This window comes from Schistocerca gregaria, chromosome 4, assembly GCF_023897955.1.
Source record: "Schistocerca gregaria isolate iqSchGreg1 chromosome 4, iqSchGreg1.2, whole genome shotgun sequence".
Taxonomy (NCBI): domain Eukaryota; kingdom Metazoa; phylum Arthropoda; class Insecta; order Orthoptera; family Acrididae; genus Schistocerca; species Schistocerca gregaria.
The window spans coordinates 546,237,749-546,252,816 of record NC_064923.1 but is presented as its reverse complement, the minus strand read 5'-3'; the positions used below and the strand labels follow the sequence as shown (position 1 = coordinate 546,252,816).

The 15,068-nt window shown below is 40.8% G+C and overlaps 1 protein-coding gene across 7 annotated transcripts in view; it reads left to right on the top strand.

Moving 5' to 3' along the window:
* The window catches only part of LOC126365754 (uncharacterized), a 267,138-nt gene that overhangs the window by 52,584 nt on the left and 199,486 nt on the right, over positions 1-15,068 (top strand). For 6 of the 7 annotated variants that reach the window (XM_050008233.1, XM_050008240.1, XM_050008238.1 and 3 more), the window contains exon 3: positions 1,471-1,556. In XM_050008233.1, coding sequence (XP_049864190.1) covers positions 1,471-1,556 — 86 coding nt within the window. Of the gene's footprint in view, positions 1-1,468; positions 1,557-15,068 lie in introns of those variants that run through there. The other variant, XM_050008237.1, reaches the window with a different exon arrangement.

Here is a 15,068-nt window from a genome sequence, read left to right as displayed (position 1 = left end):
ATACGTGAATGGAACGGGGGGAAAACCCCTAATAAATGGTGCAGTGGGACATGCATTTTTTCATGTACTTCTCAGTGGTCTGCAGAATATATTAGGTCTACAACTTTGTTTCCGCCTTTTTGCAATAGATGGCAGTAGTGGCAAGTGGGGTTCTGGTGGTTGATCATAGGTGTAATACAATAAGCTTAGGCATCTGTAAACATAATGCCACAAAAATATTAGGTGATTTGTGATTGCATCATAAGGTTATTCTCAATTAAGTACATCAACTTACATACTCGTTTCTCGCCATTTGCGGGAAGTTTTAATTTTCTGCTTTAACATGAAGAAATCTATGGCTGTGGCTCTTAAAATGCTGGGTGAGACCAATGGTGAGGGAACTGTTAGTGGAAGAACGTGCAGAGAATGTTTTCAATGTCTTAAGAACGGTGATTTTGATGTCGAAGACCGGCATGGCGGGGGAAGACTGAACATTTTTGTAGCTACTGAAACAGACGAAGACAACCACAGGACATCATTATCAAAAGCAATTGATGCGTTCGAGCCCAGCACTGAAACACAAATGATCACAATACAGCAATAGATATGTAAAGATAATTTTGCAGCAGGTCAGTGTTCGACCCCATGTCACAAAACCTGTCAAAATATACGTGGAAACGTTGAAATGAGAAGTCCTATCCCTCCCGCCATATTCTCCATACATTGCTCCCTCTGACTACTACCTTTTTTGATCAATGGCATACAGTCTTGCTGACCAGCCCTTCCGATCATATGAATAAAAGCAAAATTGAATTGATTCATGGATCCCCACAAAAGACGCCCAGTTCTTCTGCCCTGGGATTCGTATGATTTCTGAAAGATGGGAGAATGTAGTGGCCAGCGATGGGCAATACTATGAATCATAATTTTTTTTGTAAGTTTTTCACAATAAAGCCCCGAACTTTGTCACATACAGCAACATGTTGCTTGATAATTTTTAAAGTGTGTACATCCAGAATTTAATCCTTTATGTGAAGCACTTTGTTTGTCTTGTAACATTTTCCATTGAAATGGAAAAAGCACCTCCAAGTGACTGTTTGACTCACTGACTAAGTGAATCTCTGTTTACAAATTGCAGCACTTCTGTTAATCTGTTCTGTGTTGTGTTTAAATAGCTGCAGTGTTACAGAGCACTGTTATTATTGCTTGGGACACTTTAAACTGTACAAACAGAAGTTTTCAGGTAAATATATTCCTTTTGGCTTACTATTTTTATTCTACACAAGATTGTTCACTAAAGTGACCACTGTGCCATATTTTTATTTTATATTCTATTGCATTCATTTCAAGATCAAGTTGATTTGACATATACAGTCCAAAGGAACCTGCTGAATTAAATTAAAGCAGATTGCAAAATTCAGATTATTGCAGTATATAATTTTGAGGGTTATATGACTGGAAAAGAAGAATGATAGACTGCTTCCTTTCCAGATGAAGGTAACAGAACTGAACAAATGGACTCCGGTGTTACGATCTGAACAAACGCCAACACTCTGTTTTGAAGGCTATGTGAGCAGGTGAGTTTGAATCTTCACTTTAGATGGGTGTTTCGCATGATCATAACAAATACTGCTGCTATTACTAGTACTACAACTATGTCTCTGATATTTTTATATAATTTATTACTATATTGTTTCAGAATAAAAACAGTCTTGACTGGGAAATTATTTAATGTCAATGACATGTTTCTCCCTTTTGGGGCATCATCAGATTGTCTATAAAAACAAGAAACCAATCAGTTAGTAACAAAGGAAGGGGTGTGGTACTATCTTGGACAAATACACTGGTAAAATGAACTGAAAATGACATAAACTTTTGTAAAAGTAGCTGGATATGAAACCCATTCATCGTGTAGCCATATAAAATGAAAAATGGATGCAACAGTACCTGGATATGTAATCCATCTGTCGTAAAAGCATATAAAATGCAATGTGGGCTTAGTTAAAAGAAAAGAAAAAAGCCTGTATACCACCAATAAGGTGCAGGTTTCATCAACTATCGCAGGTTACCTTGCACACACTAGCTGACACTACCATAGTAGTACAAAATAGGGTCACACTTGCAAAACTAAATACGTTATGAGCCACATGGAGCACATAGTCCTGTTGGCGCGCACACAAATGTGGCGCAGTGGTCAACACACTGGTCTCGCATTTGAGAAGATGATTCAAACCCACATTCGGTCATCCTGATTTAGGGTTTCCACGATTTCAATGAATTGCTGTAGGCAAATGCCAGGATGGTTTCTTTGAAAGAGCACAGACGACTTCCTTCCCCTTTCTTACCTAATCCAAAGGGATCGATGACCTCGCCATTTGGGTCCCCTCCCCCAAATCAGCCAACCAAACACCACATTTAGTGTGGCAAGACTTGACCAGGTGGTGAGCATGATCAGTGTAAGTCCTATTTTTGAAATATGAAAACTATATTAACCTAATAACTTAAGATACATATAAGCAAACCAATTCAACTACATTAAACTGAAAGCACATTAAAGTATAAAGAATAATTAGATAAAATGATGATTTAAAATAGTAAATCCAAATATCTGATTAAATCTGTCTTGCAGAGCTAATCTTAGAGTGTTTGCACAGCGTATGCTTACAATGAAATTTTCCCACCACCTTTCTGTACCTTTTTCGTGATGTATTGGCATTTTCTTTTAACTGGGTCCACCTTGCAATTTTTTATTTATTTATTTATTTTTTGACTGATTACATATCCAGTTACTGTTGCACCCATTTCCAATTTTATATGGCTATATGAAGGATGGGTTTCATGTCCAGCTACTTTTACTTAAGTTTCTATTACTTTCAGTTCATTTTGCCCTCATAGCCATGCAAGATAGAACCATGCCCATTCCTCTGTTACTAATTGCTTGGTTTCTTGTTTTTATAGACAATATGATGCTGCTTAAAAAGGGTGAAACATATCATTGACATTGGATAATTTTGCAACCAAGACTCTTCTTATTCTCAAATAATTCAAAACTGGTTGCTGTAGCACCCTGCCACAATGGAATAGGAATAATTTTTAAAGTTTTATGTCCTTCATGGTGCAGGCACAATAAAAAGAATGCATGAGGATGAGTCAATAAATGAAACAGAATATTATGATAAAAGTTATTGAATAAAAACATTCTAGATTCACATAGAAGTTTTTAAAATTTTAAGTTTATTAATTGGGTAACTGGTTTCAATTATAGTACGATCATCACCAGAATGTTAAAACTCCAAGGTGACAGGTGGAGAGAGTGGTGAGGAGCAGCTCGCCATCTAGTATTGATAACAACTGCTCTAGAGTACTGCTGGTGATCGTACTATAATTGATACGAATCACCTGATCAAGTTGTAAATTTTAACAGCTTACATATGATCCTACACTGATACTTTTATTCTAATTTATATCAGTTTCCCAGGAACAATGTTTTAGAAAATACAGACTATTCTAAATTTTTAGTTGTTAATATTGATAAGAACCTGAACTGGAAATTACATTGCAGATCTTCTTAAATGTCTTAGCTTTGCAACTTTTGTTTATGCATAGTATTAGATTTTGAAGATTAAAATTTTAAAAAAGAATTCACCGACTTTCTCTATTTTAATTCAGTAATGTCTTATGGCATCATGTTTTGGGTAACTTGTCGAGGAAAAAAGTTTGTTGCACGGAAGCATGTAAGGGTAATGGCTCTTTAAACAGTTGAACATACTGACAAAAACCCCATAGTACATTTATACCCTTCTGAAGTTTTTGTCCAAAATAAAAACTGTTTGAAACCAACAGTAACAGTCAGACTTATAATACTAGAAGCTGATAAAATTTACACTATCAGTCATTGAGTCTTAGTGTGGCGCAGAAAGGAGGGAGATATTCAGCAATAAAAACTGTAGCCACCGATCCAGTAATATAAAGATTTTAGTGACTAATGAAATTGACTGCAAACACAAACTGAAATCTGTCTGTTTGACAACTCCTTATACTCCATAAAATAATTTCAGAATATTTGTGTACACGTGTTGCCGCAGCACAGTTCCTTTCGTCCCTTTTACAAGCACCTACCTGTAAACTCATTGCAGCAGATCACAAGTAGGAATGCTGAGCAGAAACAGACCGTACTGGAACTCACACCAGGCTGCATACAACATAACTATTCTAGAAATCAGGAAAAGGCCTTAATTTTTAATGAAAGGTGGAAATACTGCAAGTTGAGAAATAAAAGTTCACTGCCAATCCCGTGCTAATCCTAACACAGTTATGCATAACTCATTTCATTCACATTAGCAAGTTTATAGTAACGTATTTCCTGAAATGTGAACAGCTACTAAACACAGATTGTTCCTAAATGAAAATACTCACCACACTATTAAGTTTATTGGTGTCTAATGCACTCAAGTTTTTGGTCACTGATCTGCACAATACGCCATGTAGAATTACTGTCTTTTCTCATACATAAAAAAAAACCACCGGAATAAATCTGCCTTCACTTTAAAGCGCTTTTGAGGCCCTTAGCACAACTAAAGCTGGCAAATTATAGCTTCCTTCGGAGCTCACGTTACACATGACTGTACTGTTGAAAGGCTAAGCTCCAATAACTTAGACTGCTTTAATATTCTCTATCTCCAAGAGAAAAGATGTACAAAGAATACTCCATTCTGATTGCTCAGTTTTTGTTAAGGCCAATAGAAAAACAGTGTTCTCCCTTGTTAGTCCATGCTTTTCATCACTAACCAATCAACAAAAAACATGCCTTCGTATTAGCTTTCCTTTTACTACAAACGTACTTAACATATTATGATACAAAATTCCCCATCATCTGCATTCACACTGTCCTAAAACTTTCTCAAAGTACAGCATTCATTAGTAGAAGAATGATTTACATATTTATTTTAGACCACATTCACGCATCATTCACACTACTAAAAGCATATACAAAACTGTACTAACGTAAATAAACAAAAAAACCTTCAAGAAATAAACAGAGCAATTCACAAAAATGTTCTCTTGACTTGTTTCTTGAATGTCTCTCTCCGCTACTTTACTTTGGTGGATGAAACTTAGAACTACGTACTCGACTGAACCCACTTCAGACAATCAGTCACTGTGCGTACATGACTCATTCTTCCGATGTACGTGCTCTAACCAGGAGTGATGTAAGGCTCAGTGTGTGAACATAAATTACTGCAGGCAAGTTTATATATTTATATGTTTTAAAAAGTGTATAATAAATAATGTTAATTGTCAGCATATTGCCATATTTATTGCTGACCGGACATATTGTAATTGTATAACTAACTCATCCCATATCATACCAACAGGTTGCAATTATGATCCATGAAACATGCAGATAACTAACTAAATAACATTTAGTTCCAAGCTTTTCATCTGTGCTCAAGATTATGATTCTGTCCCCACATTTGTGATGTTCTTACTAATTGCTCAGTGTCATTCAAAGAGAAAGTAAGCATTAGCTGTTGAATCTGAAATGTACATAAAACTTAGTTAATACGGTACATGTTGGAACTGTTCAGAACTATAATTAAACATTTTGTTTTTCGCTTTACGAAGCCAATGTCAAGGTTGTCTAATTGTTGAGAACATACAGAGCCACACTCAAAAATTGAGTGCGCTGTTATACAATAAAATCTTTATTCCTTTCAAAATACTACTTGCACCTGCTGATACTAAATGTGATGGTGGTGACCATTTCTGTTTATCATTTTTCAACCATCAAGCTTATTTTGTATGCAATGAGGAGGAGTGGTGGGTAGGGAAGTATACCCATGGCTCATCTTGCAGTGTGCCAACTTATAGTGCAATGGCCACAAGTTGTAAAGGACTGGCATACTGGGGGGCGGAGGTGCAGTGGTTAGCAGACTATACTCGCATTCAGGAGGAGGATGGTTCAGATCCCATCTGGCCATCCAGATTTAGGTTTTCCATGATTTCCCTAAATTGCTCCAGGCAAATGCTGAAATGGTTCCTTTGAAAATGGCATGGCCAGTTTCCTTCACCATCTTTCCGTACTCTGATCTTCTGATCTCTCTCTAATGACCTAGCTGTTGACAAGACATTAAACTCTACTCTCCTCCTCCTCCTCCTCCTCCTCCTCATATAAGGGACTTCTAGCCAGCAGCCATAATGTATACCAAATACTGTAATGTTTTGTCAAATGGAAATTTCCACTATGATACACAAGCTTAACAGTGGTGTTGTGCAGTGTAGTTACTGCCAACAATAGGATGTAGGAAGTAACAGGTCATGTAATAATTTTATGTCAGCTGAAATGCCAAAATATGTACCTAGAGCTGAAATGCCAAAATATGTACCTAGACTCCATGGAATCTTCAGCAGCCCAGATTGTTGATACACCTATGATGATTAAGAGGTGTACTCATACCAATTACCCAAAACCATGTGACATTAATTTTTATACTGTTGGAAATATTAGCACTATTTAGTCTCTAGTTGAGGATTTTAGTGACTTTATGCACGGAGAGCTTGTGAACAAGGACATAAAAAGTTAGAAAAGATCCTTTGTCAGTTTATTACTTCAGTTCCAAGATGATGATCACAACAGCAGACATATCACATTTGAGATCTGTAGCTGACAAATTACTTAATAGCTTTCTTCTATGAGAACGTAGAAGGTACCCAAATACTTTCTCACACTCGTATAACAGTACATCAACACAATGTTTACCTTTGCGCCTAATACAATGCTGAACTCCAGAATTTTACACGTGAAACTAATTCAGTCCTTTTCTAAACATTATGTCAGTTTCAATAGTATATCAACTCTTGACAGTTTAATACTTCAATGTAAAGAATTTTCCCTCCACAGGCTTGGGATTAGTGACAAAATGATCTGTTATGATGTTGACCTGCTACATGGATGCAGACCTAATTTTTAAATTTTTACCCCCTTAGCGTGGTCCACAATACATTTCCAAGGCTCCTTCAGCCAGCTGCAGACTTTGTAATGCAACTGTAATGCCACCCCCTCAGCCAAGAGCCAAATGCTGTACTCAGGGCGTGAGCCGCAACCAGCCAACACAGCATTTCCATACTGTCAGCTTCCTTAATAGCAACCCCAGTTCTCCAGGCAATGACCAACTTTCAGGAAGTTTCAATAACAATGAATCACACAGTAGTGCTTGCACATTAACAAGTCTCATTTTGACCATATACACTGAAGCACCAAAGAAACTAGTATAGGCATGTGTATTCAAATACAGAGATATGTAAACAGGCCAAATATGGCACTGTTGTTGGCAATGCCTCTATAAGACAACAAATGTCTGGAGCAGTTGTTAGATCAGCTACTGCTGCTTTAATGGCAGGTTATCAAGGTTTAAGTGTGTTTGAATGTGATGTTATAGTTGATGCACGAGTGATAGGACACAGCATCTCCGAGGTAACGATGAAGTGGTGATTTTCATGTACAACCATTTCACGAGTGTACCATGAATATCAGGAATCTGATAAAGCATCAGATCTCCAACGTCGCCGTGGCCAGAAAAAGATACTGCAAGAATGGGACCAACAACAACTGAAGAGAATCAGTATCATTCAGTATGACAGAAGTGCAGCCTTTCCGCAAATTCCTGCAGATGTCAATGCTGGGCCATCAACAAGTGTCAGCATGTGAACCATTCAATGAACTACCATCAATATGGGCTTTCAGAGCTGAAGGCTTACTTGTATATCTTTGACGACTGCACAACACAAAGCTTTACACCTCACCTGGGCCTGTCAACTCGGACATCAAACTCTTGATGACTGGAAATATGTTGCCTGATCAGATGAGTCTCTCTTCAAATTGTATCGAGCAAATGGACATGTATGGGTATGGAGACAAGCTCACGAATCCATGGACCCTGAATGTCAACAGGGGACTGTTCAAGCTGTTGGAGGCTCTGTTGCGGTGTGTGGCAGGTGCAGTTGGAGTGATTTGGGCCTCTGATATGTATAGATACGACTCTTGACAGGTGACACATATGTAAGCAGCCTGTCTGATCAACAGCATCCATTCGTGTCCATTGTGAATGCCGATGGACTTGGGCAATTCAAGCAGGACAATGCAACAGGCTTGTGGCTCCAGGAACACTCTTTTGAGTTCAAATACTCCATTGTCCACCAAACTCCCCAGAAACTAACATTATTGAGCATATTTGGGATGCCTTGCAACATACTGTTCAGAACCGCCCTCTCATACTCTTATGAATTTACAGACAGCCCTGCAGGATTGATGGCGCCAATACTGTCCAATAGGACTTCAGAAATTAGTTGAATCCATACCAAGTCATGTTGTGGCACTTCTGCATGCTAGTGGGTGCCCTACACGATATTATGCAGGTGTACTAGTTTCTTTGGGTCTTCAGCGCATATACCCAGGCCAGCCGAGTAGGTCATTGGCACTGTTGGGCTACGCATTGACGCCTGTTGCGTCGGCCTCTGCCATGGGATTGCTGACACTCTTCGAACCCAGCTATCATCACGGCATCCAGATTGCGAACCAATAACTGCTGCCAGCCGCCCTGCTTAACTTCTCTCTGTCCCACCTCCACAAAACACCTGCCAGGGGTTTCTACCACCACCTCAAGGTACAGGTATGAACTGAGATCCTCCCATCTCTGTAACACTGAGGCCTAGCACCACCAGATGCAGTGCCCCAGCCACTGGGCCATGGTACACTGGTCATTGGCCTGCCTGGCTGTGGCCACCTTAGACAGGATACTGTCTTGCCATCTTGACACTGCAACTAAAGACTGTTGGGGTGTCCTGAATCAGGGCTGCTTGCTGCTGGACTGCCTCTTCGAGAAGCATTTATAGTAGTGCAACCACACTAATGCCTATGTCCACATTTCAACGATAGTCACCTCTCATTTGCTTATTGTAGGCACTCTGCACTATGCTTGTTTATGGTTAACAATAAAGTACATCGACAACATATGAATGCCTTCATTGTCTACACCTCCAGCAGAGAATCACTCATCTGTCCATTCTCCCCAACATAATTACACAATATTATCTTGACCTGAAGAGTCAACTAACTTCCTAGCAAGAATTAGTCGCACTCTGAAGTGAGTGTTCTTAATTTGTGCTACATCATACATCATCCCCCCCCTCCCCCCCCCCCAGACACCCTGTTTCTGTAAGTGAAATATACCTCCTGATATATGTTTGAAAAAATTAGGAGGATTAGGTAGAATAACTGCTATAGATTCAGGTGTGGGTCCTGGGTAGAGGCCAGAGGTTTCTAGAAGCTCTTGCAAGTCTGTATAAATTGTTATGGTATACCAAGAGAACAAATTTAATAAGTGCAAGCATCAGAGCGCCATCATACACATTTCCCCATAATCCCCGTCTATCTATTAGCCTAGGTGTGGATGCACAGTCTAGTGGCAGAATAATGAGGAAGTTGTAAGTAAACTTTGAGTGAACAAGAAACCTATGATTCACCAGTGGATAAAATCAGACCACCCAAGAGAGATTCATGGTTCTCTACTGCTGGTGTCTTCTACAGCTGTTTACAGTTTCATATCCCACTGTGGTCCCGATGGTTAGAATAGGCCTGAGGTATTCGTGTCTGTCATGAGAGGTGACTAAAAGGAGTCTCATACCTTTCGCCCTTTATGTGATGATCCTCTGTAGGGTTTGATCTCCATTTTTCAAAATTTTCCCGAAGAGTGAGCCAATTGGGGAAGGGTGCCTTACATGATGCGTTGTGTCCATCGTGCATTCAGATCTTTAGCCCACTTTCTCGTCAAGGCATTGCAGTACCGCTCATCCTGCACCTCGTGGATGAGGACACCTTCCTGGGTGCATTTTCCTCCACCCACTATGCAGTGTCGTTTTCTCCGCCGTCGATGACCATGGAATTCTTTGGACCTTATATCCAGCATCCAGTACAGTAGCCAATTCGTTGTGGTGGGGCCACCATGTACCCTGTTGGTTGTAGCCCCCTGTCTACACACGGATCACTCTGCTGATGCCTGCACCATTAACTCCTCAGTTTTTTGCAAGGGCTAGGTCAGTGTCAGTCTTGATAAAAATGGCATCCTCTGCTCAGTCACAGGCATCACTCGCTTGTGACAAGCTGGGGGATGTTTCCATTGCCATAACGTCTCTTAAGAGCTTAAATATGATCCAGAAATTATATTCTACAGGGACCTTCTTTTTCAGTCCGACGACAAGCTGCGTGTCAACTTAGATCAACGAGAAGTTCATTTCGTCCGGCATGTCCATTGGGGATCTGAGGGATAATCAAGTTGCCACCGGTGCCTTCATCTTCGAGGGTGACACATTACCCGAGAAGGTCAAGGTGATGGTCTGCTGCTGTGATGTTAAACCATATATCCCTCCCCCAATGTGGTGCTTTAAGTGCTGTAAGTTCAGCCATATGTCTTCCTGCTGTACTTACAGAATCACATTTCGAGATTGTAAACATCCATCCCATCCCCATACTCCATGTGCCCCTCCTCCCACCTGTGTCAACTGCAGAGAGCATCATTCCCCTTGCTCACCAGATTGTAGGATTTTACAGTGAGAAAGGAAATAATGGAATACAATACCCTGGACCAACTGACCCACACTGAGGCTAAGAATAAATTTGAACACCCACATCCTGTGGCTATGACCACCTCTTACGCTGCTGCTACGAGAACAGTTATAGCCCCCTCAGGTCCGTGAGTTCCAGTCAGCTCTCAGAGCCGGAAGACTACACCTGCCCCCTTGATGGTGGGGGGACGGACACTTCCCTCCCTGTTGCTCCCGCACCACCTACCTCGGGAGCACTGTCTCCTCAACCATTGAGGACACCAGTCCCCACTTCTCAGCCAGAGAAGTGTAAGTCTTCTTCGGCTCCTCTCACTAGGAAGGGGTTGCTTGGGTAACTCCCTTCCCAGGTATCTGCTAGTGGGAAAGATGACACCCGCCAGTTGCTGAAGTGCTCAAAAGTAGATGGTCGTAGGGCTTCACGGCATCCCAGAGATGGAATCAGTGATGCCCTCCCAGCCAGAGAAACCCAAAGATCAGCGAACGAAATCCAGAAAGAAGACCCCAAAAATCAAGGGAATTCGGTGGCACCCACACCACTGCTGCAAACAAGCTCTGCGTCTGAGGATGAGGTGAAGATTCTGGCATCTGCTGAGGACCTAGATCTTGCCAGACCCTCAGACACAATGGATATAGCCTGTTCAGGAAATAAGTCGGTGGCAGCAGGTGACCCTGAGGCATAGGCTGCGTCATTGAGTGTTTTATGCTTCCCAGTCTCACACTCACATCTCACACTCACATCATCGTCCAGTGGAATTGCTACGGTTTTTTCCATCACCTGGCTGAACTATGGCAACTGTTAAGTTTTACACCTGCTTTCTGCATAGCCCTCCAGGAAATCTCTCTCCCAGCAATTCAGACCCCTGCCCTTCACGGCTACAGGGTATATTACAAGAACCGCAGTGAATATAATAGTGTGTCAGTCGGAATTTGCATTTATGCCCTGAACTTGATATGTAGTGAACCTGTGCCCCTTCAAACTCCTCTTTGAAGCTCTGGCTGTCAGGATACGGAAAACACAGGAAATAACTGCCTAAATGTATATCTCCCTCCAGATGGTGCGGTACCCATAAAGCTATTGGGTGCACTGATTGATTATCTCCCTAAACCCTTCCTAGTTTTGGGAGATTTTAACACCCATAACCCTGTGTGGGGTAGTATCATGCTTACTGGCTGTGGCAGATATTTTGAAAATTTACTGTCCCATCTTGACCTATGCCTCTTAAATACTGGGGCCACCACACATTTCCATGTGGCTCATGGTAGTTACTCGGCCATTGACTTATCAATTTGCAGCCCACGACTTCTCCCATCTATCCACTGGAGAGCACATGACTACTTGTGTGGTAGTGACCACTTCCCCATCTTCCTGTCATTCCCCGGGTTTCGTGCGCATGTTTGGGTAGCCTTCAACTCTACTGTCACTGTTGATCTCCCCCACATGGTGCCATCGATGTTGTGATTGAGCAGGTCACTACAACAGTGGCTTTACAACAATCACTTCTGCAGCAAAAAACACGATTCCTCATTCTCTAGAGTGCCCCTGGCAAAAGACAGTACCTTCGTAGTCACCGGAAGTCATTGAGGCAATTTAGGACTGTGGAGGAAGGAAACTGGTGTTCTACGGATCGGAGAATGGAATGTCAGATCCCTTAATCAGACAGGTAGGTTAGAAAATTTAAAAAGGGAAATGGATAGGTTAAAGTTAGATATAGTGGGAATTAGTGAAGTTCGGTGGCAGGAGGAACAAGACTTTTGGTCAGGTGACTACAGGGTTATAAACACGAAATCAAATAGGGGTAATGCAGGAGTAGGTTTAATAATGAATAGGAAAATAGGAATGCAGATAAGCTACTACAAACAGCATAGTGAACACATAATTGTGGCCAAGATAGATACGAAGCCCACACCTACTACAGTAGTACAAGTTTATATGCCAACTAGTTCTGCAGATGACGAAGAATTTGAAGAAATGTATGATGAAATAAAAGAAAATATTCAGATAGTGAAGGGAGATGAAAATTTAATAGTCATGGGTGACTGGAATTCGAGTGTAGGAAAAGGGAGAGAAGGAAACGTAGTAGGTGGATATGGATTGGGGCTACGATATGAAAGAGGAAGCCGCCTGGTAGAATTTTGCACAGAGCACAACTTGGGAATCGTAGCTAACACTTGCTTCAAGAACCATAAAAGAAGGTTGTATACATGGAAGAAGCCTGGAGATACTAAAAGGTATCAGATAGGTTATATAATGATAAGACAGCGATTTAGGAACCAGGTTTTAAATTGTAAGACATTTCCAGGAGCAGATGTGGACTCTGACCACAATCTATTGGTTATGACCTGTAGATTAAAACTGGAGAAACTGCAAAAAGGTGGGAATTTAAGGAGATGGGACCTGGATAAACTGAAAGAACCAGAGGTTGGACAGAGTTTCAGGGAGAGCATAAGGGAACAATTGACAGAAATGGGGGAAAGAAATACAGTAGAAGAAGAATGGGTAGCTTTGAGGGATGAAATAGTGAAGGCAGCGGATGATCAAGTAGATAAAAAAATGAGGGCTAGTAGAAATCCTTGGGTAACAGAAGAAATATTAAATTTAATTGATGAAAGTAAAAAATATAAAAATGCAGTAAATGAAGCAGGCTAAAAGGAATACAAACGTCTCAAAAATGAGATCGACAGGAAGTGCAAAATGGCTAAGCAGGGATGGCTAGAGGACAAAGTATGGATGTAGAGGCTTATCTCACTAGGGGTAAGATAGATACTGCCTACAGGAAAATTAAAGAGACCTTTGGAGATAAGAGAACCACTTGTATGAATATCAAGAGCTCAGATGGAAACCCAGTTCTAAGCAAAGAAGGGAAAGCAGAAAGGTGGAAGGAGTATATAGTGGGTCTATACAAGGGCGATGTACTTGAGGATAATATTATGGAAATGGAAGAGGATGTAGATGAAGATGAAATGGGAGATAAGATACTGCGTGAAGAGTTTGACAGAGCACTGAAACACCTGAGTCGAAACAAGGCCCCCGGAGTAGACAACATTCCATTGGAACTACTGACGGCCTTGGGAGAGCCAGTCCTGACAAAACTCTACCATCTGGTGAGCAAGATGTATAAGACAAGCAAAATACCCTCAGACTTCAAGAAGAATATAATAATTCCAATCCCAAAGAAAGCAGGTGTTGACAGATGTGAAAATTACCAAACTATCAGTTTAATAAGTCACAGCTGCCAAATACTAACGCGAATTCTTTACAGACGAATGGAAAAACTAGTAGAATCTGACCTCGGGGAAGATCAGTTTGGAATGTTGGAACACGTGAGGCAATACTGTCCCTACGACTTATCTTAGAAGCTAGATTAATGAAGTGCAAACCTACATTTCTAGCATTTGTAGACTTAGAGAAAGCTTTTGACAATGTTGATTGGAATACTCTCTTTCAAATTCTGAAGGTAGCAGGGGTAAAATACAGGGAGTGAAAGGCTATTTACAATTTGCACAGAAACCAGATGGCGGTTATAAGAGTTGAGGGACATGAAAGGGAAGCTGTGGTTGGGAAGGGAGTGAGACAGGGTTGCAGTCTCTCCCCGATGTTATTCAATCTGTGTATTGAGCAAGCAGTGAAGGAAACAAAAGAAAAATTCGGAGTAGGTATTAAAATCCATGGAGAAGAAATAAAAATGTTGAGGTTCGCCGATGACATCGTAATTCTGTCAGAGACAGCAAAGGACTTGGAAGAGCAGTTGAACAGAATGGATAATGTCTTGAAAGGAGGATATAAGATGAACATCAACAAAAGCAAAACGAGGATAATGGAATGTAGTCAAATAAAGTCGGGTGATGCTGAGGGAATTAGATTAGGAAATGAGACAATTAAAGTAGTAAAAGAGTTTTGCTATTTGGGGAGCAAAATAACTGATGATGGTCGAAGTAGAGAGGATATAAAATGTAGACTGGCAATGGCAAGGAAAGCATTTCTGAAGAAGAGAAATTTGTTAACATCGAGTATAGATTTAAGTGTCAGGAAGTCATTTCTGAAAGTATTTGTATGGAGTGTAGCCATGTATGGAAGTGAAACATGGACGATAAATAGTTTGGACAAGAAGAGAATAGAAGCTTTCGAAATGTGGTGCTAAAGAAGAATGCTGAAGATTAGATGGGTAGATCACATAATTAACGAGGAGGTATTGAATAGGATTGGGGAGAAGTTTGTGGCACAACTTGACCAGAAGAAGGGATCGGTTGGTAGGACATGTTCTGAGGCATCAAGGCATCCCCCTGCAGGCCCCTCGGACCTGCAGGGGGATCATAGAGGGAGACCAAGAGATGAATACACTAAGGAGATTCAGAAGGATGTAGGTTGCAGTAGGTACTGGGAGATGAAGATGCTTGCACAAGATAGAGTAGCATGTAGAGGTGCATCAAACCAATCTCAGGACTGAAGACCACAACAACAACAACGGGAG